We start from the raw sequence: 24915 nt of genomic DNA, 5'->3' as shown, positions 1-24915 counted from the left end.
AGAAGAGGGATATGAATCGCGATCGAGATGATGATGAGAATACAGATGATGACGAGACAGGAAAAAAGTAAGGGTAGAGAGCGGTGAGTCGTAGGCCGCTCATCGGATGCGCATCTTCTCAACGAGCGACTTGCCCGCATTGTCACGAGAGACGCGGTAGTACCTGCAGGCGTCAACGAAGAGCTAAAGTCAGCGTCCACTATGCCCGTCTCTTCTTACTTCTTTGCGTATGTGTACTCACGAATCAATATGAATCGACTGACTGAGCATGCTCAAGAAGTCCGAGTCATGGGTCACGATTAAGAGCTGCATCTTGGGTCGTTCCTTGATCAATTCACCCAGCGAGGATGCCAGGGCAGAGACGGTTTCATGGTCCAGACAGAGGGTAGGCTCGTCGAGGGCGAGGAAGCGACAACCGAATGAGTCGGCGAGCGCGAGACGGATCAGCGTAGAAGCCAGGACTTTCTGGCCGGCCGAGCAACGACCTCGCATATCGAGCTTGACGTTGTCCCTGCGGCCCGGCGGGAGAGGGATGAGAGGGCGAGAGGGATAGCAGGGGTCAGTAACAGAAGAGCCGCGGTTTTGAGATCGCACGCACTTCATCATGGTGACCCTGTAGTTGTAAGAGCGATTTCCGACCTTCTCGTTGTCGCTCTCGATCGAGATCGAGTCGATGTCGCTGCCTTGATAGGTGCGAGCCCAAAGGAGACGGATGCTGCGGCGCGAAAATGAGGCTCAATGTAAGCTACGAGATCCAGCCCTCCCTCCATCCTTCTACTCGCGATTCATTGACTTCCGCCATCTTGTAACCATGATACTTGAGCACGCTCTGCTCCAGTGCCTTCCCGTATCGCTCGAGGTCCGCATTTGCCAGCTCGCTCGTCTTGACCTCAACCAGCTTCTTCGAGAAGCGCGTGTGGATGTCCTTATAGTCCGTCTTCAGCTCCTCGTCACGCGTCCTGATCTGCTCATCAAGCGACTTGATCTCCCCAGAGAGATGCTGCGCTTCCCCGTTCAGGGAGTTCTCGATCTGCTTCTGGTCATGGTACTTGGATTCGAAGTCCCTGCGGGCTTTGGAGGCGGCATCGAGGTCGAGCTTGTTGAGGTCTTCCTCGATGTGGAGCAGATCGCGCCCGAGTTGCCGGTAATGCAGGTTGTCGAGAATGTTGCGCTCTGTGGCATTGGATTCGTTGAGGTCTTTGTCCACGGTGGAGATCTGGGCCTCAATCTCCTTGATCTCGGCTTGAACGGAGGAGGTTTGGGACTGCAGGTCTTTGATCTTGTCGATGCCTGAGAGCGGAGAAGCACAAGCGTCAGCTACCGAGGCGCACTTCGCCTCACACTCCACGGCCGTCGCTCACAATCTTGCAGCCGCTGCTCCCCACGCCCATCAATGTATCGCTTCACTCGGTCGCTCGTCTCTTGGAGCTCACGAGCTTTGCTTTGCAGCCCGCTCAGCTCCCCGCTCAATTTCTCATCCTCTCGCGCATGCTCTTCCTTGACCGCCTCTAGCTCGTCCTTCGTCTTCCTGATGCGCGGCGCAAGCCCCTCGATCTCATCCTCCAGTCGACGTTCCGCCTCCTTCAGCTCCTCCCACTCGCCCTTTAGCTCGTCGACTCTCTTCTGCAGGCTAGCCTTGCGTCCAAGCTCCTGCTCCTTCTGTGCAACAGCCTGCTGGCTGCGGAAGAATTGACGCTCAGTATTGTTGAGCTCGTTGCGCTTGCTGTCGCGATTGGCGGCGATTATGTTCGCTTCGCGCTTTAAAGTGCGAATACTGTCCGCCATATCACCGATAGCACTCTGCACCTGATCACCAGTCTGCGTCGAGCCAGAGCTGGAAAGGTCACTCTCCAGCGTAGCCGCTTCCTTGCGCAGTGTCTCTGCCTCCCCCACCAGGCGCGAGATATCCTGCGCCGCACGCTTCAACGCTGCAATCTGCTGCTGCTGCTCGCGCAGGTCACGCACGACGCTCGAGGCATGCTCAGCTTCATCGCTTTTCTTGCCCAGCTCGGCGGACTGGCCCTCGATTTCTTTTTCCAGCTTGGGGATTTCCACCTCCTGCAAAGTCTTGGCGGTCGCCTCCTTCGGCAGCAGGCCGCGCGCCTTTGCCAGAACGCCCTTCCACTCCTGCAAATCCTGCTCATTCTGCTTGCGTCCATCAGCACTCAGTTGGTTGATCTTCTTGAGCACATACTTCTCAAAGGCAGGCAGCTCGTTGTCTTTGATCCCTCGGCCGCAACCCTGGCATTCGTGCTGCGACTGGCCGACCTTGAGGATGCGTTGGAAGAAGTCTTGCGCTTGCGCATCCGAGGAGAGCTCGTCGGAGCGAATTCGTACCTCTTCTTCAGCCGCTGTGATGACATCGTCCACACTATTGGCGTCGTCTTCGTCCTTGAGGAACGCCTTTACCTCAGTTTGCAGCTGGCTTAGCTGGTTACGCTTGCTGCTAAGCTGGCCGCGCGCGATGGACAAGGCTGACTCGAGATGCTGGACCGACCTCGTCTTTTCGGCTTCTTCACGCTCGGCTGCAGCCACGTCGCGATCCTTGGAGCTGATCGAGGTAGTGAGGAGGCGATCGAAGCTCTCTACTTTGGCCTCCTGCCCTGTGTGTGTCTTGTACGCTGCAGCATGGCGCTTCACCAGATCGTCGGCTGCTCCTTTCTTCTCCTCGCTCTCCCTCCTCTTGAGGTCGAGCTTAGCGCGGAACTCAGCGTAGCGATTCAGCTCATTGAGCTGCAGCGTCAGCTCCTCGCGACGTTCATCGAGCTGTCGGATTTCGCCATTCTTTTTGGAGAGCTGCTCGTCGTAATTGGCATCTTCGAGTTCCTTTCGGATACGCCTCAGCTTCTTCTCGTCATCCTCTAACGTCTCCCTTGCGTGACTAATGTCCGACTCGTTGATGTTGACGTCCTCGAGCTCGTCCGTGGCCTGCTTCATGCGCTCCTTAATACGCTTGGCGTTGACTGAAGTCGTGTCGCGAGAAGAGACCTTGCTTGAGCGCTCCGTCCTCAGCTCTTGGTACTTGTTGGAGAAGTCCTGCTCTTTCTCCCCGCTTTTGGCTCGAAAGTCCTTGAGCGCATTTTCGGCAGCCCTGACGCTCTCATCGAGACGATGCTTGAAATCAGCGATTTGGGCATCGCTCAGGCCGGCAACGTCGAAGCCGCGGATGCCGAGCTCGAGGGAGATGGCTCGAACCTCTTCTTCGCGCTTGCTGATGGCTCGTTCGTGATGCTTCTTGTCAGATTCGAGGGCACCCTTCTCGCTCAGCTTGGTCGAGTACTGGCGCTCGATCTGCTCAATCTCTGATCGCTTCTTGTCGATGCGCTTGGCAAAATCGTCACGACGGCCACGCTGACGGGATAGATGATCCTGAAAGCTATCCTTGCGACGCTGCAACTCGTCGTCAGACTCCTGCAGCTCCGTCATCGAGATACGGAGCGACTCTCGATTCTGCTGGTGCAAGCGCCTCTTCTCTTCGAGGGTCTCTGCTTGGTTGACGATCTCGCGGAACTTGACAGCCGAGTCATAGAATTGCTTGTTCTCCTTGGTGACTCGGCGAATCTCTGTGCCGAGCGTCTCGTAACGCTCCTTCCTGTGCACGGGCGGGGTGAGAAGTCCATCAGCATTACGGTCGAGCGTGATGAGATGGCAAGCGTACGTACTTCTCTGCGAGACTGTCCCCAAGCTTCGCCTTTTTCGCCTTCAATTGCTCACTCCTATCCCTATCCGTCTTCAGCGCCTCCAGCTCTGCCTTGGAGACCTTCAGGTCATTCGTACGCTCCTTCCTGATGACCTTGATGTTATCAATCGCCTTGGTCCACTTGGTTGCATCAAAGATGTCGTCGAACTTCTTCTTGAGGACGGAAGCCTCGCTCAGAGGCCAATTGGAGTCTTCCTGATGGCAGAACACGACGTTCTGCAGGATGGATCGTGAGACGCCCAGCTGATTTGGCACCTCTTCGTCGAGTTCGGCGCACTTGGTTGATAGGGTGGCGCGCTTGTTCTTTGCAACTTCGGGGTCGTCAACTTGGAGAAGGCCTTCTAGCGTCTTGAGAGTGAGAGCGGTCGAGTTTCCTGTCTTCTTCTGTGAGACCTGGACGTTGCGGACGACATTCATGCGAGTTTGCGATTGGTTATCTGCCCGCGTGGAACAAGTAGTGAGAGTCAACGATGAGCCGCCGAGATGGCAGGGGAGCCGCACTCACAGAATCGCAGACGGACTTGAGCTTTGACTTCCTTCGATCCGGCAATTTTTGGGTCGTGGATGAAGGCACCACCCTTAGTGTTGGGTGGCATGTCTCCGGTAGTAGCGTAGAGGATGGACTCAAGGCTGAGCGGGGCGCAGTGAGACAGGTCGTTGAGACCAAATCGGAGCAATGTGAGTCGATCCCAGTCTCGCACTTACATTGACGTCTTACCACTACCATTGTAGCCGACGATGACAGTGATGGGCGTCTGAAACTGGATGATGTTCACAGACTTGTCGTCCTGTCGTGCGAGCGAGGAGTGGGGAGGAACAGGGTGAGCGAGGCCAAGCTTCCAAGGGCGGCGCGAGCGCTCACAAACGACCGGATGCCACGAATGGCGAGCTTGTCCAGCGTCGCCATCCCGAGTAGGTAGCGATCGCTGCGACGAAGGTGCGGTGAGCTTGTACTTGGCGGCGGCGGTGGGAGGAGGATGGCGAGGACGGAAGGAGGGCGCTTCGAGTCTCGAGTCGACTTAGACCTGCAGCTCAGCCCTCGTCGAAGGCGGACTGAGAGACCCAGTCTCGACGCGTCGAGTGTGGAGAGACGACGGAGCGGAGCTGCACGAGGCCTTGGACGACGATGCACGACGCTCGAGGGGCGCAAGAAGCGGCGGCGGCAGCTGGCGCACAGCCATTCAAGAGTGCCTTCTTCCCCCTGCAACCACCACCACCACTACCACCACTGCTGCGCCGCAATGTCATCAGGGAGCGGCCATTGGCCATCTCTTCTGCGCAATGCAGCAGGCGGGCACCATCGATCCCCCTCGTCACAGATCGAAGGGATAGATTGGTCGCGCGACCTTGCTTCAGTCCCAACAGCTCAATCCCTCTTCTCTGAAGCTCTCCTCGATAACATCGTCCTTCCCGGCGAGGTCTCGACACTAGCCTTCGACCCCATCCAGGGCTACATGGCAGTGGGCACCCTCTCCGGGTCGGTACATCTCTTTGGATCTCCTGCAGTCAGCTTGTCCTGGACCCTTCGGCCCTGCCAGCCAGTCAAGTTTCTGCTATTCAAGCCCGGAACACCGTTACTTGTGTGCGCCGATGCAAAGGAGAATGTCTCCATTTACGATCTCTCACGCCCAGATCCCGCCGCTCAAGCCAAGTCGCACGCCAATAATCGTAGGGGCAGCCTGTCTCAGGCTGGCAATCTACTACAGCCTCATCCTGATACCCCAACGAGAGTCGCAGCTCTTACGGCTCGCAACTCGATTACCACTCTTACGCTCAGCCCGTCTCATGCGCATCTCTTCATCGGCTTGCGAGACGGAACAGTAGATACATACGATCTAGACCGGCTCTGTTCTTCGCCGTATCGCATTCCCAACTGCTGGCTCGAGGAGGAGGAGCTCCTTCGCCGTTCTGGGGTCCCAGATGCGCCTCGTAGGCGGCACGTGCCCCTCGTGGTGGACATCGCCATCTCGCCCAAAGATCTCAACATCCTTCTCCTCGCCTACGAGGGCGGTGCATGCCTGCTCGACATCAAAGAACGATCGGTCCTGGCAAGCTTCCAGCTACGCCTACTCCCCGGCGCTCCCGGTGCAGGTGGCATCGCGCCTGAGGCCATTTGGACCGAGCGCGGCTCGCCAGTCACCTGTGTTGCTTGGAGACCAGATGGACAAATCTTTGCGATGGGTCATGAGGATGGATTGATTTCCTTTTGGTCAGCAGCCGACGATTCCAAGCCGCTCCTTGTCCGTTCCCTCGCTGAGCTCGACCTCGATAGACCTACGGTAGATGAGCTGCCCGGCCGCCCGCCGCGCGAGCCCATCTTCAAGCTTGCATGGTCTGGATTTCCTGGGAAGAGATGGCTGGATGCACTCTCGGGCGGCAAGGCGGACGAGCAAATGTCAGCCGCCGATGTTGAAGGAGGCTCAACGATCCTCACCGTTCTGGGCGGAGCGGTTCCCAATCACGACCCTCCTGGTGTCATGACGCTGCACTTCCCACCCTATGTAGCCACAGCGCCCTCGTCTGCGACCACGACGGCGTCGTTCTGGGGCTCAGCAGCCCAGCCTGCACACGAGGTGGCGCATAAGGCTCGACCAGGGCTGCGAGCCAGTCTCACGTCCACGCGCGAAACTCGCGTCCTCTCTAATGCGACAGTACAAGACTTCATTCTGCTGCCCCGCTCCTCTCCGCACTACAGCATGGCGTACGATCCGATGGCCATCCTCATGCTCGTCGACGTACCGCACGGCCTGCCTCCTCTTGCGCCTCCAGCTGCTCAGCGTGGCTTGGTCGCAACGCCCTTCCCGCCTCTACCCTCGCCAGGAGCTCATCGCGCCTCCTCAGGACCACGCTCCCCTGGCTTGATACCGCGGCCTGCCGACGGAACCTCGCCTTCCCAGGCAGTCGCCGGCCCTACGCCTGCCATCGCTCCCGATCTCGTGGCGCCCAAGTTGCTCACCTTGCCTTTCGCATTGGCATGCACAGGTGCGGGGGCTGTTCTGAGCGCTCAGCTCGTCAACCTCCCGGTGCATAGCTATCGCAAGCTCGTCAGCGTAGCAGATGGCCAGGAAGGTAGCCCAGATGGTTCCAGTGGTGCGCCCTCCCTTCCCCTCAAAGGCGGTGCAGCAGCCGCAGCGACTATTGGCAACCTCACGCCGGAGGCCTTGGCCCGCACGCCTGGCTCATTCCGCCTCCTCATCACGCAGCATCTGGATGGGTCGATTCGCTTTGCCGATGCGAGCCAGCACCTTGTGCTTCTCCCCTCTACTGGCCCTCCTCAGCAGCCCACGAACGAAGCGGGCCAACCGACTGGTCCTCCTCCCCCTGCGTTCTTGGATCGACCTTTCCCTATGCCATTGCCGCACCTGACAATCTCCCCGCAGCAGACGCTGAGCCATCCTTCAATGGCGCACCACCCACGCGCAACACGCCTCCTCTCCGATCCGCGACAGCTGCGCGTCCGTGAGGTGCACTTTGCATCCGAAGTCCTCGAAGTCAGCGCGATTCTTGCAGGTGGGCTCGTCTTGCATTACAGGTATGGTCTGGCCAAATTCAGCCAGTCGAGCGAGGTACAAGCCGAGATCAGCGAGGAGATGCAGCGCGAGCGTGAGGGGGCAGAGGCCGCTGCGTTTACTCATGTCAGGCAAGATGCTCCCCATAGAGTGTCGATCTCGTCGCCGCAGTCCAACAACGCAGAAGCGCAGCTCTACGCCGAAAAGCAGGACGTAGAAGTTGGGGCAATGTTGGAGAATGACATGCAGAGGGCTATGCGTGATCTCGACCTTGGATCTCGACCTCCCAGTACTACGCCCATGCCCCCGCCTGGGATGCCCACCTCGACCTCCTCGGGGTCAATCGGTGGCCCGCCACCTCCAAGGCCGAAGCGTGATCCTAATCGCGGTAGCATCATGAGTCGACTGGGGGGCAGTAAGCGATCGAGTGCTGCAGGTTCGGAGGGGTCCCCACGGGCCTCGGTCTCTTCACCTCCGCCATCGCACGCAACGCAGCTTTTCCCGCCCACAGGCAGCTCGGACGCCGCGTCTATCTCATCTTCGCACTTCGGCGACGAGTTTACAAGCCTGGACGCTACGAACGACTGGTCACTCAGCGGATTCAAGGCCACGCACTTGCTCGACCTCGGTCGTGGAGACGTTACCTGCCTCGCGCATAGCAACATCGGCTTCCTCGCTCTTGCCTGCGGGGCTGGGCTGGCAATTGTTGATCTTCGTGGCCCAGAGGTACTGATGAGCGAGGGAATGGGAGGAGATTTCAGCGTCGGACCGCCCACAAGCCAAGGGAAGAGTGGCATGAGGGCGAGAAGGGCAGAACGCAAGCTTCTCGAGGCGGAGAGCAGCGCGCCAGTAACAGGTTTGACGTGGACAGTCTGCCGTCTGGCTGGAGCTCAGCCTTCTACACATGCCGGGCTGGCGCCGCGCCTCGTCGTGGCGAGGGCCAATGGCACGCTGACAGTCTGGACTCTCGTCCACACGCTGGAGATGTGGATTCCAGAGCGTACTGGAGCGACAAAGATTGACGACCTGGACAGCCACGGCAGTCTAGCCGCATCGAGCCTCTCTGTCCTCGACGTCGCGGGCAATGTTGCCCCTGCTAACCCTGCAGAGCTGCAGCGCTCCATTCGCGACTTCTCTCGCTCCACTGGGACAGAGGAAGCACTGGAGTCCGACCTGCCCCTCCTTCTTGGCTGGACGGGCAAGAAGCTCTTCGTCACCGCGGGTCTGTTGGGCGGATCGGTCGTCGGTCACGTGGATACTACTGAGCCAATCCTTGCTGCGAGCATTGTGGAGCGACACGGGGACAGAGTAGTGGTAGCTGTCAGCAAGACGAGCGTGCGAATCTACTCGGCCCCTCGCTTGGAGCTAATCACTAGGGTGCAGCGCCACTATCACGACCACTCGGAGTCCTCGCCGACGTCTACCAGCTCGGCGAGTATTGATGCCGGACCAGCCGGCGCATGGCTGGAGCGCTTGTCCACGCTTGACGTGCGGCTCTGGACATTCATGGGTCATGCGCCTCGCGCTGCTCAGCCCTCTCTTTTGCTTTGGGTGCAAGGCAAAGCCTTGCCTGCTCATCCGAGCGCGGGAGCTGTCGGGTCGATTACAAGCTGGTTCAGCACCAAGGCTGCGACTACAAGCGCGCTGGATGATGTGTTGGCGGGACCGAGCAGGGCAGCTGGACCTGCGATTACTTTGCCGCCAGTGAAGACGAAGGAAGATTTCGTGGCGAGCATCACGCCTGGTCTTCAGGAAGTCCCCCTGCGCAACAGCGATTCTCCTGCCCCTGCTGGCGCCGGCGCTCCCTCCTCGTCATCCGCGCGTCCACGCCAACCCCACGCCAGTGCAGCTACTTTGGCCGAGAGTCAATCGGCCGCGTCTACAATGTGGGCGAACATGGACCTTGCCAAAGCCAGAGGCGAAGCCATGCAGGGTCTGGAGAATTCACTGAGCTCGCTGGAGACTTCGGCGAATAATTGGTTGAAGGAGACGAAAGCGGGCCTGGTCAAGAGTGCGGCGAGGGATAAGTTGGGGAAGTTGTTTTGAGCTTAAGAGGGGAGCACCTTGTATATAGAGAAGAGAAGACGAAGCAAGTAATACCCGTTTCGTAGACGATCGTGAACGCACGCACGCTTGCGCTTGGCGCTCGCGTGGCTCAGTCCGCCCTGTGCTTTGGCGCCACTTGCATTGACTTGCGCGAGTCCCCAAAGCTCGAGCCGCCTCGCCTTCTTGCCTTGCCTCTCCTCACCACGATATGAGCATATGCTGACCCTCAACATCGGCCGCCAGACATGAGGCCCACATTATCGTGTGGAGGGATCAAGGGGATCTTCCCTCTGCTGAAGAAGGAGTGGTGAGCTTGTTCCCCTTGCCAGTCTGGCACCTGCCACACGCAAGCTGACCTCGTACGCGTCCTCGTCCTCGTTCTTGCTACGCAGCCCTCAAGTCTTTCACCCGCTCCCCTCCCTCTTTGCTCTCTCCGGCACCCGTCTCGCGATTGATGCCACCCTCCTCGTGCAACGCTTCCACTTCACGGCTCACGACCCGCATCCTGCCCGCCACTTGATCGGGTTCCACCGGCTCATCACCTCACTCCGCAACAATGACGTGTTTCCCATCTTCGTCTTCGATCACCTGACATCACGACTGGCGGCCAAGGCAAGGGAGGCAGATAAGAGGCGCGAAATGAGGCGTTTGACGAGGAGGAGAATGAGGGTGGAGGAAAGGAGAAGGGAGAGATTGGACGGCTTGAGACGGTGGGTGGGGGAGTTGGGCAAGTTGGACGAGGAGGGACGCAGTGAGGTCAGGAGGATGTTGAGGCAAGCCAGACAGATCGATGTGGGTGATGGCTCAGGCCTAGTGAGCGACGAGCTCGTGGACGAGGCGGCCAATCGCGCTCTGCTTGAAGAGGTGCAAGCCGCCCCTTCGCTCGTGGAGTCAGGCCAGTCCCTCCAGACCTTGACTGAGCGCAACGCCCGGCTACTCGAAGCAGCAAGCAAGGAGGGCGAAGACACGGGAGCCGTGACGCCCTCTCTTTTCTTTTATGAAGCCGAAGAGACGGCTCAAGCTCGCTCGACTGCCCTCGGCCTCGGTTCACCTGGCGCTTCACCCCCTCCAACACCTCAAGACCTGGCCGTCCAATTCGAATGGCTTCAGCAAGATTTCTGGCGTTCGTCCTTCAGCAGCTCATCCGTGTCGTCGGTTGCGCTACAAGCCTCCACACCTGCTCAGCTCAAGATGGACGACTTTGAATCGAGGCTGTACGAGTATCTGGCGCACAGCGAGCTGGTGGACCCCGCAGCTGCGACTATGGAGTCGATTCAGGATGCGATAGGTGCGCGGGATGAGCAGCAGGAGGCAGCCGCAGAGGTGACCATACCTCCAGCAATGCAGTCCGCCCCTGCTGCTCGAACGCCGCTCACACGAACCGACCTCGACGCCATCTCGTCCCGCGCTCATGCGCTGCGCCAGTCCTACGTCCGCTCCTCCTCCCCTCTCCCGACTACAATTTTCGATGACTGCGCCCATCTCTGCACCCTGCTCCGCGTGCCAGTCCTATGGACCGGCTCGGGGAATCCACACGGCGGGGCCAAAGGTGAGGCCGAGGCCCTGGCCGCTAGTCTGGTATTGCAGGGCCAGGCAGACGTGGTTGCTACCGAGGACTCTGATGTGTTGCTGGCTGAAGTGCCATTATTGAGGGGCTTGACAGGAAGTAAGCGCGGCATGGAGCTTGTCGATTCGAGGGGAGCTAGAAGAGGGCTGTTTCCGCCGAAGGTCGAGGCGCCGAGGAAGGCGACCAGAAAAGGCGGCGCTGCGCAGGATGGGCTGGCGCCTACTCAAGACCAAATCCAAGATCAACCGACATCCTCGGATTCGCCCGACAACGCTGCCCTCGCTCGCGCAGACAAGCTCTCCAGATACGCAATGCTCGAGTTTGCCCTCCTCTGCGGCACGGACTACAATCGCACCATCACTGGCCTGGGTCCGCGCGGGGCTTTGAAGCTGCTGCGGGAGCATGGTGGGACAATCAGAGGCGTGCTGAAGGGGACAGGGGCGCTCAATGCTGCTGGTGCTGAAGGCTTTACCGCGACATCCTCTAGCGCAGAGAGGGAAGAGGCGGCTAGCAGTTCCAGTCATTCTACGTCCCCGCCGACGTTGCCTACTTCTTCATCGTCGAGCGGCAGCAGCACCTCCGCCAAGACCTTCTCGCCTCCCGACAATCTTACGTGGAAAGAATACGGCGGCGAGCTCTCTCGCGCTCGCTCCGTGTTCCGCAATCCACCCGATGCGATGCGTGCGTTGAGACTAGCGGGGATCGGGGCGTGGACGGATAAAGGCACGGCCAGCGGTGTTGCGGCTGCGGGTCAGCAGCAGCATGATGTAGAGAAGGATGAGCAGGGTGAGGAGGGATTGAGCATCCCTGAACCGGCAGAAATGTCGATTATGGATCGTCTGGCCAGTACTGCCCGCCCTGCGCACCCTGCTCTTCCTTCCACTGCCCCTACCGCTACTTTCTCGACTCCAGCAGCGCAGCAGTCCGACGCGATCGCGGAGGAAGCCGAGACGCATGTAGGCTTCGAGGAGCTCGCGGGCAAGCGACACTTTCGCGTCCCCGAGTACGATCGCAGGGCGGTCGCTGAGTTCCTGCGGCTGAAGGGACTCGGAGCAGCGAGCAAGGGCGAGGGTCAGGGAGGAAACGCCGAGGCCAATGAGTTGGCAGGCGAGCCAGCGGAGACGAGGGCCGCAGCATCGTTCTGGCCGACGCCGGAGGGCGCAGGGCAGGAGAGTGGCTTCGGGCGGGCCTTTGGCGGAGAAGTAGCTTCTAGACGATTTGCTTTTGATCTGTAGCGTGGCAGTCCACGCGCCCACAATGTACCATAGAACACACACACACAATGACACGAGACCATCATGACCTTCCTCCGCCACCTACGCTCTCTCTACGTCGCAAACCTAGCCCTTTCTCCCCTCCCACCACTTGCCCGCCTTTGCCAGAACATACTTGGCCGTCCTACCCAACCCGGCCGTGTACACTCCCTTGAGACTTTGAGCCCACGCAGGGCCTTTGACCGTATCCGCGATCTGCTGTAGGAGGATCGTGCGGAAATCGTCGCGTTGCACCGCTGCGAGCCAGAAGGCCGACAGATGCTCAGCAGGGACGCCCTCATGCTTTGACTTGGGCTTCCCCTTCTCCCCTGTGCCCGGATGCATCTCCCCGCTGGTTGGCCGTCTTCTGATCTCTGGCTCGCCCCTGGCAAGTGAGACTGCCGCAAATGCCGGGTCCAGCTGAGGGTTGCGCGCATAATGGTCCATCAATCTCTCCCTCAGCCTCAGGGGCAACCTTGCTGCGTACCCTGCCCTGGTTTCGGGAGAGACATCCTGCCTCATGGCGAAGCGATCCTCTCTATGCTCGTGCACAGAGACTGTGCCCAGGGATTGGAGAAGGCCGGCGTACAAGCGGCGAAATTGCGAGCGTTGCGAGAGGACGATATTGCGGACTCTGGGCGAGAAGAAATGACGACAAAGTGGTCAGCAATGAGTAGGAAGAGGAGCCCGTGCTCGTACGTCCTCACTTGTTCTCGTTCTCCCCGCCCGGGACACTCATCCTAAAGTCTCCTGTGTACGACAGGCTCGCAATGCGGGTGTACAGCTCGACCTCACTGAACGTCTCCGGCAGCAACAGGAGTGCCACCCTCAGAGCAGAGGTGAGGTTGACCTGTTGCGCTACCCTTACGCGCGGGTCGGCAACGAGCATGGCCACTGGCTTGTGCATACGACCGGAGACGTACAACGTGTCCCAGTCGAGTAAGTCTGCGCAGAGGGTGTCGATGTCTATGATACCGTACTTGACCATCTCGTCGTTGATGTTGACGTATGGATGGTACCAGAGTCCAGCGCCCTAGCGTAGAGAAACAGGATTGCCAGTCAGCGTACATGCTGAGAGAGCGAGCCTCGCTCCTACGCACTGCTCTCTGTATCCGGCCCGTTAATACCTCCGCCCCCGTCAGCCTCGCCAGCCATGAGTAATGCTTGGGAAACTGTCCACGATTCAAGCCATGCCAATGCTCCGGATGCCCAACCGCCAGGACGAGATCCACCATCTTCTTTTCCTCTCCCGTCTGCTCATCCTTGACCTTGGGCTTCCTACTATGCTCGGGACCCGCCTCCGTCTGCGAGAAGACGCCCGATCCATACGCAAAGGCGAAACGGATCGGAGAGTGGAAGGAAGAGATGATGCGGGAGAGGCGTTGCTGAGAAGCGGGAGCTACGGGGAGAACTTGGTTGGATCCAAAGTTGGGAGGAAAGGCGGGCGGAGGGAAGGAGCGAGTCTTGTTCGAGTGGGGCAGAGATGCGCTGCTGGAGGCTGAGGGTGAATAGAAGCTGCTGGGCGTCGAAGATGAAGATGAAAAGGAGGAGGCCGATGAGGATGAAGATGATTCGGCATAGTCGCTCGACTTCTCTGAGTTGCTGCTGTTGCTGTGTCTCAAGGCCTGCGATGAGGAGATGTTGCGCCTAGAGGCCGTCGCCTGCCTCAAGATTGCTTTGCGTCGCAAGCATCCTCGCCAGGCCACCGATGCTGCCGTCCCTGCCGTCGACGGTATTGACATTGGGATGAATGAGGATCGAAGGACGAAAGCAAAAGCCGCATTGCCGTCGAAGTCGGAAAAAGCACTTGTCAGACGCTCGAGCCGAGCCGGCCTCGCCGGTGGAGGCGGGCGGGTGGGCCAAAATTGGACGCAACAAGACAACGAAGGGAGCGAGGGGTGGTACGGAGTGATGCTGCGAATATGATTAAAATTGTATTAATGAACAAAGACGGAGCACAATGCATTTCGAGATGTGAGTATCATGGCTCTTCTCGCTCAGACATTGACGCCCTTGATCAAGTCCGCACACCTCTCCGCGCACATGAGCACGGTAAGCATAGGGTTGACCGTAGGCACAGACGGGAAGACGCCTGCATCGCACACCCTCACGCCCTTCATCCCGACGATCCTCATGTCCTTCTGGTCCACGACGGCCATCCTGTCCTGACTCGGGTCACCCATCTTCGTCGTGCCCATCGGGTGGTACACCGTGTGCGCGACCTTGCGGGCGTATGCGGAGAGCTCCTCGTCACTCTGCACCGACGGGCCGGGGGCGATCTCCTCGAGCAGGTGCTCCTTAAAGGGGGACTGTTGCGCAACCTTGCGTGCCCACTTCATGCCTTCGACGAGGATACGTGCGTCGTAGCCATTCGGGTCCTCGAAGTACTTGAAGTCCAACAGAGGCTTGTCCTCCGGATTCGACGAGGCGAGGGAGAGCTTGCCACTCGACTGCGAGCGAGGAATGTTGGGCGTCATGCAGATTGCGTGGTTCGGCCTGCGGAAGCCCTGGCGCTCAAGGTTGGTGTCAAAGACGCACTGGTAGATGTGGAACATGAGGTCCGGCCCGGCATGAGGGTGAGGCTCGGCGTTGGGCGGCAGGACGCGAAGGAAGAGGCCAGCGTCGGACTGCATTGTCGTCTCGACGGTCGGGGTGTCGCGCGTCTCCCACATGATGATGGATTCCGGGTGGTCTCGCAGGTTGGAGCCTACGCCAGGCAGGTCGTGGCGGCAGGGCATGCCCAATGCCTCCAGGTCTGAGCGCGGACCAACTTCTGAGTGAAGAAGAAGGCGAGGAGTGTCGATTGCGCCGGCACAGAGGATCACCTCCTTGCGAGCGGTGAGAGTCTTGAGGAGGCCAGCCTTGGTTCGGACGGCTACACCCTTGACCGTGAGAGGAGACTGCTCGTCGTATACCAAGTGGCGAGCCCATGTCTCGAGGAACAGGTGCAGGTTGTTACGCCTGTACGGGCCGTGAGGCATGATCGGGTGCATGTAAGCTACAGAAGCACTGGAGCGGTACCCGGAGTGCGGGTCGTAGGAGATATTGAAGAAGCCCACGGCCTTGTCAAACCCGTTGCGGTGTGCAATCTGCGCGTTGAAGTCGTCGATGATAGGTGCGCCAGTGGCGAGCGAAGAGGCTTTGACCCAATCCTTTGCAACCTGGTTGCGGTGCTGCGGCTGAACGGGGACTGCATTGACCTTGAGTCGGTCGCCGTAGGGCTGGATACGCGCTGCGCTCCACTCGGGGCAGCCGTAGTGGTTTGCCCAGTGGTCGAGATCCTCGTTGAAGGGGCGGAAGGAGATGAGAGTGTTGTGCGAGGAGCAGCCACCCAGCACCTTGGCACGGCTGTGACGGATGTGCGAGTTGCCCATTGGCTGCTCGACGGTCGGGTAGTCGTAGTCGAGATCAGAGCCCATGAGCTCCAGCCAGCGCTTGAGGTCCAAGACACGGTCCTGGCCTACATCGCTTGGGCCACCCTCGATGACCGCTACGCTGACGTTGGCGTTCTCCGTGAGACGGTCAGCGAGTACGGCGCCTGCTGTACCGCCTCCTACGATAATGTAGTCGAACTCGGTATTGCCTTGCGGCAAAAGGTGACTCGCAAGGCCGGCTAGACGCTGGCGCGCTGAGGGCTTCTGTTGGGAGGCAGGGGTTGAGTTAGAGGCCTGACCAAAGGTATCCTTGGGCGGGGCAGCGCCGGGCCCTGAGCCAGAGGCGTTGTCATTGGTCATGGTGGGCGTGGAGCGTGAGGTGCGGGGAGAGCGCGGGTGCGAGTGATGAGAACTCCAAGTGAGGAGCAGAAGGATGAGGGATGTCAATCGTTGAGCGAAGGGAAGAAGGTGACGTCGCTCTCGAAGTGCAAACAAGTGCTAGCTGTGAAGAGAAGTACCATGCTGCTTTACGCTACGACCTCGAACTTATATGAGGCGAGGCAACAAGTGGGCTCGGCTGATATGCCTCAAAGGCCAGAAGGCGACTCAAGCCAGATTTCGACGGACAGGACCCGCGGCCGAGACAAGCGCGAGGATGGGCCGAGGCACGGAGGGCGAGATGGGCCACGGCCAAGCAAAGGAAACGGTGGTCCGTGATCATCACGTTGGTGGCCAGGAGGGCTTGGGCTGGCGTCGAGAAGCGCTTGTCATGTGAGATGGGAAGAAACAAGAGGGCGGGCAAGTCGTGCTTTTGACCACTACGAGGACTTTGTGTCACTGAGAGAGATGGCAGACCTGTGCCACGCTCGGCTGAAGCGAGTGATGAGCTACGAGGGTCCATTGCACGGTCCGAAGTTGATGCTGGGCGTCGGCCTGGCAAGCCGACTCGCTCGTGGGCATTAGAATCGCTCGTTACCTGACAACCCTCAAGTCGTACAGCATTGAAGTCTTGGCTGTTCGGTACTGAGTTCGCTCGAGTGAGCTCGCTCACGGATGTTCAGCCCAAATTTGGAGCAGGCAGCAGGCAGAGCCGCCCCGCTCCAGGCTCTCGCGAGGCGAGGGCGAGGCATCGGCCGCCCAGCGGCGTCATGCGCGACCTAGGTGGACGGTGTACCATACGGAGGTCGATGGGCAGGCGAGGATGAGGAAGCCCTGAGGTCGACCCTGCCTCAAGCACGGAATCATTGGTAGCAAGCAGTCCGATGATCGCAACACAGAACGACAATCCTAGGCAGCCCATCGGCCTTAGCACGCAAAGGAGGAGCCGACGAGCGAGGTGCAAAGATTAGGTAGCAACCATTCAGCTCCGTGAGCGGCGGCGGCGGCAGCGGCGGGCAGATCGAGTGGCTCATCTCGCCCTGAGCGAGAGCGAGCTGCCAGCGCACGCCGCCTCGTCGAGAGCTGACCCTATCGCCGTCACTGCTTGCCTTGACACCACACACTAACGATCCCCGTTCCTCCCCCGCCCACCCCCTCCCCATCACTACCAGCAGTCCCCACCTTGATTCGCCCATTCGCCCTCCTGCCCTGCCGCCGAGCAGCGCAGGGGGGCATCGTCCCCTCTGCACCCCCAGCAGTGCGCGAAGCGTGTTACCTTGCCCAACCACACTGAGGATCCATTCGATGACATGTGGGGCAGGTGCGCCTTAGCCACGTGGATCCATGCCTGCCTCTGCCACCATCGTCTCGCCCTCCACGCCCTGTGACAGCAGAAGCTGTCGCCATCGCTTACCTCACCCTTCAACAAGGTCCGCCGCAACACCACCGCCATGGCTTCGCCATCTCTCGTCGACAAGCAGCGAGCGACACGCCGTCGAGCGAGCGCGAGCTCATATCGGCAACGCTACGCTTCACGATGAATGCACACCCGCCTCTGAGGACTTCTCACGCACACTGGCCCCTTCCACGGTCACGACACATAGCTCTTGGGAATCGTGATTCTCTGGTGTCGCCGACAAATGGCTCACACGCCCAGCCCACGACGGCAGAGGAGTCTCCAAAACTCTTGAAACGCACCGGACACCGACTTCGTCTTCCCTCTTGCTCTCTGGCATTGCCTGGCGCGGATGGTCAGCCGCCCAATTGAGAGGTGGGGAGTGGCCGGCGTAGCTCACACCAAGGACAAAGGTGAGCGTACAACAATGTAGGCAGACACGTCAGCAGTTGCTCATGCTGACGCGGCTGCTGCGCCTCGTTCCAGACTTATTGCCCTATTGCCCAGCAAACTGCACTGAATCGCTTTGCACACTGTGTGGGCGCGCACAATCGCATGCGCCTGGTCGATGCCAAGGTCGCGCGCGAGTTCGTCTCTTCAGCCACCGCAGCCTCATCACCAGCAGAGAGAACGTGACCAAGTACGAGCTCCAGCCATCGAAGGACGCCCGCAAGCATTTTGCATCCTATGACAACCTCTACCAAATGGCCGAAGCAGTGCTCGTGAAGGCTACTACGCTCATGAGACGCGCAAGAGAGCGCAACCAGCTCCTCGCATTCTGCTCATTCAGCTTCTTCTCCGCTGCGCGTCCCGGAGACTTCCTCATCGCCGAGGACTACAAGGACGCAAATTACGCACTGCAGTACAAGGATCTTCAATTCTTCTTCCTGTTGTGCGAGGACGGCGTCGCCCGCCTCGCCGTCGAGGTCACAATCCGCAACCTCAAGTGTCACAAAGAGAAGCAGAGCGAGTGGCGAAAGGTCAGCTCCGTGTCTCGTGATGACTTCTTTCCTGCTTTGGATCCGGCCATCCTTCTCTTTTCGATGGCAATGGAGGACGGCGCGCTGGAGGGCATCTCGACTCAGCACCTCGACGGCGACGGCCTGGTAGCGTTGAATTTCACCGAAATCTCTCACCGCCTTCAGCTCGGACCCGTCAAGACAAGCATGCTAGAGGTGCGGGTCTTCTCCAAAATAAAGGGCAGGCAGGCCTCAGGCGAGCCCCTCACGGCTGACGGCATGCGTTACCAGTTCAACAAGTCGCGCTGCCTCGCCTCACCTACACTAGTCGCGTATGACTTCCGTAGACGCGCAGTGCTGCTCCTCAACCGGCCCGACATCACGTCAGAGGATTCGAGGAGCGGCTTCCGTCATACTGCGACCAACCAAGCAATGGGAAAAGCTCTACCTTTTTAAGAACATCCCGACCTCATGTGCCTCTCTCGCCACGGCAGAAAAGGGCGACGATTCTCCGCATGGCCTGACAACTCGCAGCCACCCATCGACACGCTAACGCCGGCCGAGGAGCTCGAGCTGCGTCCCCAACCGGCGATGCTCAAGCCCGCCGCCGACAGGATACAAGTTTTGCCACACTGAAGGCAATTGGTGAGGACTCAAAGTCGCCGGAGGCCGTCGAGCTGCGTCACATCCGAAATCGCTTCGTCTCTCTCCTCGCGAACGAACGTCATCAACGTGAAGAGGAAAGAGGCCGACGAAGGCGAAGCCGGGCACCGCTCGGCAGCGCTCTCTCGGCACTGTCACGACGAGACCCACGGCGTCGAGAGCCTCATGATGCTCGAGAAGATGATACTTCCGATGCTCGAGACGAGAGCCTCGTACCGCGACTCCAGGCTCACCTTCGCAGCCTTGACGCGCACCAGCCCTCCTCTTCCTCGTCGACTTCATCGGCTCGGCAGGAATGCAGCGTCGGTGCCACGCATCCTCATCGCCAGACCCCACTGGAGCGCCTATTGGCCATCACTGCGGACGAGGATGACGCTCGAGCTCGAGCCCTCATCGCTTTGAAGGAGGAGGCGCGCGCGATGTGCCTCGAAGCTCAGCAAGACCGCGAGACTCTGCTGAAGAGTGGCCAAGAAAAGCTGCCCTTCTCGGAGGCTTACGACGTCTTCACGTCCGAGTCCGCTTTGGAGGCTGTTGTCACCGCCGCAGAATGCTCTTTCTGCAGGGAAGACTTCGGTGGCCAGGGCAAGCGCCAGCGCAAGTCCCATCATATCGCCTGCAGCAGCAAGGCGATCGAGCATGGCTTGCAGGAGGGCTTCGCAGCGCTGATGGAGAAATTCGGCTGCCCGGTATTCGGCTGTGACTGGTCGCCGGCGCCTGTAGGGAGGGACGAGGGAGTCAACTCGACGCTTCGTGAGAGCCAGCAGCATGGCAATCGGTGGGGACGTCGTTGGCGGAGGGAGAGGTGGAATTGCCGACGGAACAGTGCCCATTCTGCCTCGTGGATGAGACGGAGGCCCCCGCCGACCGCTGCCATCGATTTCCGGACCACGCCAGCGCGTGCAGGCACATCATCCTTGGCCACCTGGTCGATAAGGCCTCGGAGGAGCTGGCTGCCGGGGATGAGCTGGTGCGCTGCCCGTGCTGCAGCAGCGTCATTCCCGTCTGGATCGTGCTCGAGAGTCTGTACAGCCTGGGATACGAACTCCCCACACGCGGCTACAAAGATGTAAATGGCTCAATCCTCGACCACCTCAAAGCTCACGATGCAGCTATTCCTCGGAGCGACAGCCAACCTCGCCTCGCCACCACCCACGCGACCACGCCGCCTCGCGATGTAGCTGCCCCTCGCAGCTACATCCAGTGGCCTCTTCCCTCTGCCGTCAACGCGGAGAAGCCGACGCGGAAGTAGGCATGTCACCTCCATTCATACCATCTGTAGCCAACGCAGCCACACAGTGCTACCTCATGCAATCGAATCGCGCCATTAGTCGCGCTCCTCTCGGCGCTCGAGTCGCCTCTTTGAAGCAGCCGCAGCGGCGGCGACGATCGAGTGATGCGACCGGACCTTGCCTGACGCGCTGATGCGTGCCATTGCGCCACGGTCAGGAGCAAGGTGAGAAGTGTGAAAAGGCGAAAGCAGGTAATCGGATGGAAGTCAGAAAAAGAATGAATTGCCTTTGAGACGGGACAAGAGAGTGAGCTTCGCTACCGAAGCACACACCCCCACGGTCATTCGCTGCACCCTAGGCTGCTGCTGCCTCCTCTTCGACGCCACCGTTCCACTCGATTATCCTCGGCATTCCGCCTTCCATCTCCCTCGTACCTGCTGGGAATGGCAAGGCCTCGATACCTACGGGCAACGCCTCCTTGCCCTGAATTCCCGCCTTGCGCTGCTTCGTCTCGGCCTTCCAGATGAGTTCCCTTCGCGCGTCCGTCACCTCTACCAACCCGCCGTCTGCGCCCGGTACGTTTCCCTGCACCAGTACGAGCTGACGGTCCAGATCCACCCGCAGCACCCGCAAACTGTGAACCGTAGCTCTCTTTCCCCCCATCCTTCCCGCCATTCGCTTGCCCGGAAACACCCTACCAGGATCCTGGTGCTGTCCAGTAGAGCCATGCGAGCGATGTGAGATGGAGACACCATGACTCGCTCGTAGACCGTGGAAGCCGTGCCTCTTCATTGCGCCTGCGAAGCCGCGGCCGCGCGAAGTGGCAGAGACGTCTACGTGCTGTCCAGGAACGAAGTGCGAGGCCGAGAGGTGCGTGCCGAGCGGCAGGACGGCGTCTGCACTGATCTTGAATTCCTTGAGCACCTTCTTCCCTGCCTTGATACCGGCTTTGGCCAAATGCCCCTTGCGTGAGCGGTTGCTGCCGTGGTTTCTACTATGGGTATCGGTCGCTGCTACCTGCAAGGCGAGGTAGGGAGCCACTTGCGGTACGCGGATTGGTGCTCCCGTGGCAGGGTCATGTGTGGGGTGCGGGGTGGCAGGCTCGAAGCCGATCTGAGCCGAAATCTGGTTGGCATCGACTTGCAGGACCGTACAGGGGATGGCTTGGCCCGTTGCGAGGAAGTAGGTGAGCATGCCGCGTTTTCTGGCGAGCAGACCGACTCGTCGTGAGGTTGGCGTCCATTGCGCGGGGCTGGTAGCGGGTGATGATGATGATGATGATGCGGTCGGCTCTGTGACAGGAGCTGCGAGCGTGGCGGGAGCTGAGGTGGTGAAGCGGCGAGAAGAGGAAGCAAAGGAGGAGGAAGTCGAGCAGGAAGGTGCAGTGAGACAAGCTGCTGCCGTGACAGCGGCTGATCTCGTAGCAGGTGACTGTGCAAGTGTGAGCCTTGCCATATTGGCAAGCAGCTCTGCTGTGCTTCTTCTAGCAGGCGTCATAGCTGATTGTATGCGAGTGAATGGTGAGAAGCAGCCACGCCTTCGCCTCTGTCCGCCTCGACCTTTCTCACTGCGCGCGGCCCGACTGCCCTCTCGCCCGCTCGCCCGCATCGCCTTCGACTTTGGGCCTGTGGCTGCCGCCCCTCGCGACGCTCCTTCCGACCTGACTTCGCAGCTTCGACCCGCGTTGCGTTCTCATCATCGACCCCGTGCGCGTGTGACATCCCATCACTTCCTCCTCGACGACGACGACGACGACGCTGACGATGCCGCGTAGATCGCTCCCGCAACCAGCGGCAACGGCGACGATGGCACAACCCTCGACTTCACATGCGTCGTCGTCGAATGACCCCTTCCTCAGCGCTATCGGTCAGCTGCGCAGAGATTGGAGGTTTGCTGCAGTCTGTCAATTCCTCGTCACATTCGAGGAGGCTTTCGGGATGAGCGGATTCAAGACTGATGTGAGTGGGTGAGGACGAACGGACGCGGTGACCTTTGATTGACACATCACGCTCCTCGCCCGGCAGTCCCTCGAACACGACCTCGCAGCATCCACGTACGAAACGGTCCCTAACCTCATGCGTCGCCTCCTCTACACCCTTACCCTCGACAAGAGCGTCTCGATAGACAACTGGCAGGACCGTTTGCGAATCCAATACGCGCGCCGGACATCGCCAGAAGAAGACGGTCCCAACCCTCTGGGTAGCGAAGAGGAGCCCACCAATTGGGAAACGCTCCCCCTCGCCACAAAGGTTCGCAGCATCCATGACCTATGCGAATGGCAGTGGGTCGACGCAGAACGCTTTCGCAAGCTGCTTCGATCAGATGAGGACGCAGAAAATTGGCGCATCTACCCGGTTGGCTACGATGGACAAGACAACACCTATTGGCTCTTCGACGACAATCGACTCTGGGTGCAGCATCCACCTCCCCCACCCCCGCCCAAGGCCAGGCCGCCCCCAAAGAAGGGGTCGAAGAGGGCTCGTGCCGAGGCTGCGGCAGCGAAGAGGGCAGCAGACAAAGCCAAAGCAGTAGCAAAGCCGGCGGCGAACGGCAACAGGACTTCCCGTCGGACGCAGCCGCAGCCGCAGCCTCCGCCAGCCAAAAGGCCAAGAACCTCGAGATCAAATGCCGCCCCTGCCCCGGCTGCCTCGTCGCCACGCGGCTCTCGATCCTCGCGCAGATTACGTGGCAACGCCGATGATGATGGATGGGAGCAAATTCCGCCTGAGCTGCTAGACTCTGGATTGGGCAGCAATGGGGTGGGCAAGCACGAGGACGACGATGACGACTCGGAGCTGTCAGAGCCGCCGTCTCAGGATGAAGAGCTGGAGGAGGTGACAAAGCAGGACGATGCCGCCGACGAGACAGTAGAGGGCGACACAATGGACTTGGACGACTCGACGCTCGTGGAGCAGGATGACGCAGCGGCAGGCGGCAGCAGCGGCAACAGCAAAGCCGAACCCAACGACGCCGAGCCCTCCTGGATCGAATTCGAAGCCATCGCCGTCACACGCTCCGAATGGGAAGCCATGCAAACCCGCTTCGCCAAGTCCAAGCACCCAGACGAAAAGGCTTTTCACAAACTCCTGACCACGGACCTCTGTCCACGCATCCTGGCCGATATTGCCGAAGCTGAAAAGCAAGCAGCAATGGAAGCCGCTCTTGCCTCTCGCAAGCGCTCGTCTCGCATCGCCACCAAGGAGGCAGAGCGAGAGGCGGAGCAGAAGCAATTGGAGGCTCGTGCCGCGATGGAAGAGAGGATGAAGCGCATTCGCAATGAGGAAGAGGCAGCAGCCAGAAGAGAGGAGGAGGCGCGGCAAGAAGAGAAGCGCAGGGAGGATCGCCTTCGCGAACGCGAGGACCGTATCAAGGCACGCGAGATGGAGGCAGAGCGCAAAGCGATCATGGAAATGGAAGAGCGAGAGCGTCGCGAGAAGATGCGCGAGATGCGAGCCAAGAAGCGCGAGATGATCGCAGCGGGCGAGCTGGACCCTACGGCTGCAAAGGGAGCTCAGAGTGGTGGAACTGAGAATAACGAGGATGAGGATTGGGATCTGGCCTGCGAGGTCTGCTTGAAGCAAGCGCGCAATCCTGAGCTGGACCAGGACGAGCAGATCGTCTGCTGTGAGTCTTGTTTGGTTTGGCAGCACACCAAGTGTTGGGACTCGTTTGATGCATGGCGCAAAGGCAGCAAAGCGACGTCTACGGTACCGCCGCAGAGGGATTGGGAGTCGGAGGACTTCTTTTGCTCTGACTGCCAGCTGGGCCTGGCAAAGGGCGATGCTGGTGAGGCGGAACAAGTGAGAAAGGTGGTCGCTGCTCAGCAAGAGGCGTATCGACGATTCAAGGCAGAGGCAGCAACTGCGGCGGCAGCGGCGACGGCGGCGAGGACGAAGGTGGCGGCGTCATCGCCTCAAGCTCAACAGGCGCCTCAGCCTCACACAGGCGCGCCCCGTCCTTTTGCTGCACCGGGGGCGTCATTGCCTGCACCCGCTCCTGGATCCGCGCCTCAACTCGCTTTCCCGCCCGCACATCCGCCTCACACTTGGAGTCAGCAAGCCCAGCAGCAGCAAAGCGGCTTCCCGCCAGGGCAAGCGCATGGCCAAGTGCCAGGGCAACCCGGTCACAACATTGATCACAGGCCTTTTGCCGCTCCACCCGCCCATCCCTCTTCATTTCCTTACCACCACCACTCCTCGCCTTCATCGATCGCCGCCGGCCATCCGCAGCCGCCAGGCTATCCTGCAGGTGTTTATCAACAATCCTATCAGCAGCACTATCCTCATCAACACCAGCAGCAGCAGCAACAACAACAACATCGCTATCCTCAACCTCAATATCAGGCTTACCCTGCCCCGTTCCATTATCCATCAACTAGCACGGCATATCAAGCAAGATCACAACCAGCACTCGCAGGGGCATCACCTCGTCCCTCATTCCCACAGCCTTCCACCAACATGAGCGAAGGCAACAGTGGGCGTGCTCCTCAGCCAGCTCCGGGCCCCGCACCCGACAATACGGCCGGCCTCGTACCTGTTGCCCAGCCTCGTGGACCCAGCATCGCTGCCGCTTCTTCCTCATCGTCGTCGGCCACACGCCCACCCGTACCCTCGTCTCCGGACAGGCACGTCAATTCGCCCTTCTCCCGTGATCATATCGCCGCGGGGACCGCAAAGGCTCAAGCTCAAGCGCAAGGACGAGGACAGGGTCTACCTAGCATGTCGCCCTCTGGCAACACAAACAGCTCGGCACCTGTAGCCCTTCCCTTTCCTCGCGGCCAGACCGAGCGTCGTCCCGACCCTTCCCTTACCCTGGACTCCACCACCGCAAGCAACGAAGGA

At 59.9% G+C, this 24915-nt stretch overlaps 9 protein-coding genes across 9 annotated transcripts; 5 read left to right on the top strand and 4 right to left on the bottom strand.

The window, feature by feature from the left end:
• Window positions 1-29: 29 nt before the first annotated feature.
• BDZ90DRAFT_268829 (putative RAD50-DNA repair protein) lies at window positions 30-4607 on the bottom strand (the record flags this gene model as incomplete). Its single annotated transcript, XM_025508724.1, has 9 exons — window positions 30-163; window positions 242-511; window positions 599-715; window positions 750-1290; window positions 1362-3588; window positions 3659-4137; window positions 4206-4330; window positions 4406-4488; window positions 4563-4607. The coding sequence occupies 9 exons, from the start codon at window positions 4605-4607 to the stop codon at window positions 100-102; spliced, it is 3951 nt and encodes a 1316-aa protein (XP_025359339.1). The 3' UTR covers window positions 30-99.
• A 299-nt stretch (window positions 4608-4906) lies between these two features.
• BDZ90DRAFT_234681 (hypothetical protein) lies at window positions 4907-9321 on the top strand. The gene has a single exon (XM_025507107.1). The coding sequence runs from the start codon at window positions 4942-4944 to the stop codon at window positions 9253-9255; it is 4314 nt and encodes a 1437-aa protein (XP_025359338.1). The 5' UTR covers window positions 4907-4941; the 3' UTR covers window positions 9256-9321.
• A 110-nt stretch (window positions 9322-9431) lies between these two features.
• On the top strand, window positions 9432-12126 carry BDZ90DRAFT_234680 (PIN domain-like protein). The gene is made up of 2 exons (XM_025507106.1): window positions 9432-9562; window positions 9648-12126. Exons 1-2 carry the CDS (start codon window positions 9501-9503, stop codon window positions 12055-12057), a joined length of 2472 nt encoding a protein of 823 aa, XP_025359337.1. The 5' UTR covers window positions 9432-9500; the 3' UTR covers window positions 12058-12126.
• A 36-nt stretch (window positions 12127-12162) lies between these two features.
• On the bottom strand, window positions 12163-13817 carry BDZ90DRAFT_224282 (Mmp37-domain-containing protein; the record flags this gene model as incomplete). Its single annotated transcript, XM_025504606.1, has 3 exons — window positions 12163-12709; window positions 12783-13108; window positions 13176-13817. The coding sequence occupies 3 exons, from the start codon at window positions 13815-13817 to the stop codon at window positions 12163-12165; spliced, it is 1515 nt and encodes a 504-aa protein (XP_025359336.1).
• Window positions 13818-13979: 162 nt separating this feature from the next.
• BDZ90DRAFT_234678 (alcohol oxidase) lies at window positions 13980-16214 on the bottom strand. The gene has a single exon (XM_025507105.1). It carries the CDS (start codon window positions 15807-15809, stop codon window positions 14073-14075), a length of 1737 nt encoding a protein of 578 aa, XP_025359335.1. The 5' UTR covers window positions 15810-16214; the 3' UTR covers window positions 13980-14072.
• Window positions 16215-17299: 1085 nt separating this feature from the next.
• Window positions 17300-18870, top strand: BDZ90DRAFT_94498 (hypothetical protein). Its single transcript, XM_025509967.1, has 2 exons — window positions 17300-17636; window positions 17710-18870. Exons 1-2 carry the CDS (start codon window positions 17576-17578, stop codon window positions 18636-18638), a joined length of 990 nt encoding a protein of 329 aa, XP_025359334.1. The 5' UTR covers window positions 17300-17575; the 3' UTR covers window positions 18639-18870.
• Window positions 18871-18951: 81 nt separating this feature from the next.
• On the top strand, window positions 18952-20006 carry BDZ90DRAFT_94521 (hypothetical protein). Its single transcript, XM_025509968.1, has one exon. The coding sequence runs from the start codon at window positions 19265-19267 to the stop codon at window positions 19913-19915; it is 651 nt and encodes a 216-aa protein (XP_025359333.1). The 5' UTR covers window positions 18952-19264; the 3' UTR covers window positions 19916-20006.
• A 322-nt stretch (window positions 20007-20328) lies between these two features.
• On the bottom strand, window positions 20329-21588 carry BDZ90DRAFT_234676 (translation protein). Its single transcript, XM_025507104.1, has one exon. The coding sequence runs from the start codon at window positions 21569-21571 to the stop codon at window positions 20429-20431; it is 1143 nt and encodes a 380-aa protein (XP_025359332.1). The 5' UTR covers window positions 21572-21588; the 3' UTR covers window positions 20329-20428.
• Window positions 21589-21746: 158 nt separating this feature from the next.
• On the top strand, window positions 21747-23747 carry BDZ90DRAFT_276179 (hypothetical protein; the record flags this gene model as incomplete). Its single annotated transcript, XM_025508918.1, has 3 exons — window positions 21747-22032; window positions 22099-23698; window positions 23722-23747. Exons 1-3 carry the CDS (start codon window positions 21838-21840, stop codon window positions 23745-23747), a joined length of 1821 nt encoding a protein of 606 aa, XP_025359331.1. The 5' UTR covers window positions 21747-21837.
• Between the last annotated feature and the right edge of the window lie 1168 nt (window positions 23748-24915).

Source organism: Jaminaea rosea (assembly GCF_003144245.1).
Source record: "Jaminaea rosea strain MCA 5214 unplaced genomic scaffold BDZ90scaffold_18, whole genome shotgun sequence".
Taxonomy (NCBI): domain Eukaryota; kingdom Fungi; phylum Basidiomycota; class Exobasidiomycetes; order Microstromatales; genus Jaminaea; species Jaminaea rosea.
The sequence above is the reverse complement of the archived record's forward strand: the minus strand, read 5'-3'. Positions and strand labels throughout refer to the sequence as shown.

Bases quoted from the DNA above. Each gene is read 5' to 3' on its own strand.
- BDZ90DRAFT_234681 (XM_025507107.1), top strand. From the start codon at position 4,942: ATGTCATCAGGGAGCGGCCATTGGCCATCTCTTCTGCGCAATGCAGCA.
- BDZ90DRAFT_234680 (XM_025507106.1), top strand. From the start codon at position 9,501: ATGAGGCCCACATTATCGTGTGGAGGGATCAAGGGGATCTTCCCTCTG. The intron at 9,563-9,647 runs GTGAGCTTGTTC...CTTGCTACGCAG, and splicing joins CCTCTGCTGAAGAAGGAGTG to CCCTCAAGTCTTTCACCCGC.
- BDZ90DRAFT_234678 (XM_025507105.1), bottom strand. From the start codon at position 15,809: ATGACCAATGACAACGCCTCTGGCTCAGGGCCCGGCGCTGCCCCGCCC.
- BDZ90DRAFT_94498 (XM_025509967.1), top strand. From the start codon at position 17,576: ATGGTCAGCCGCCCAATTGAGAGGTGGGGAGTGGCCGGCGTAGCTCAC. The intron at 17,637-17,709 runs GTGAGCGTACAA...GCCTCGTTCCAG, and splicing joins AGCTCACACCAAGGACAAAG to ACTTATTGCCCTATTGCCCA.
- BDZ90DRAFT_94521 (XM_025509968.1), top strand. From the start codon at position 19,265: ATGTGCCTCGAAGCTCAGCAAGACCGCGAGACTCTGCTGAAGAGTGGC.
- BDZ90DRAFT_234676 (XM_025507104.1), bottom strand. From the start codon at position 21,571: ATGACGCCTGCTAGAAGAAGCACAGCAGAGCTGCTTGCCAATATGGCA.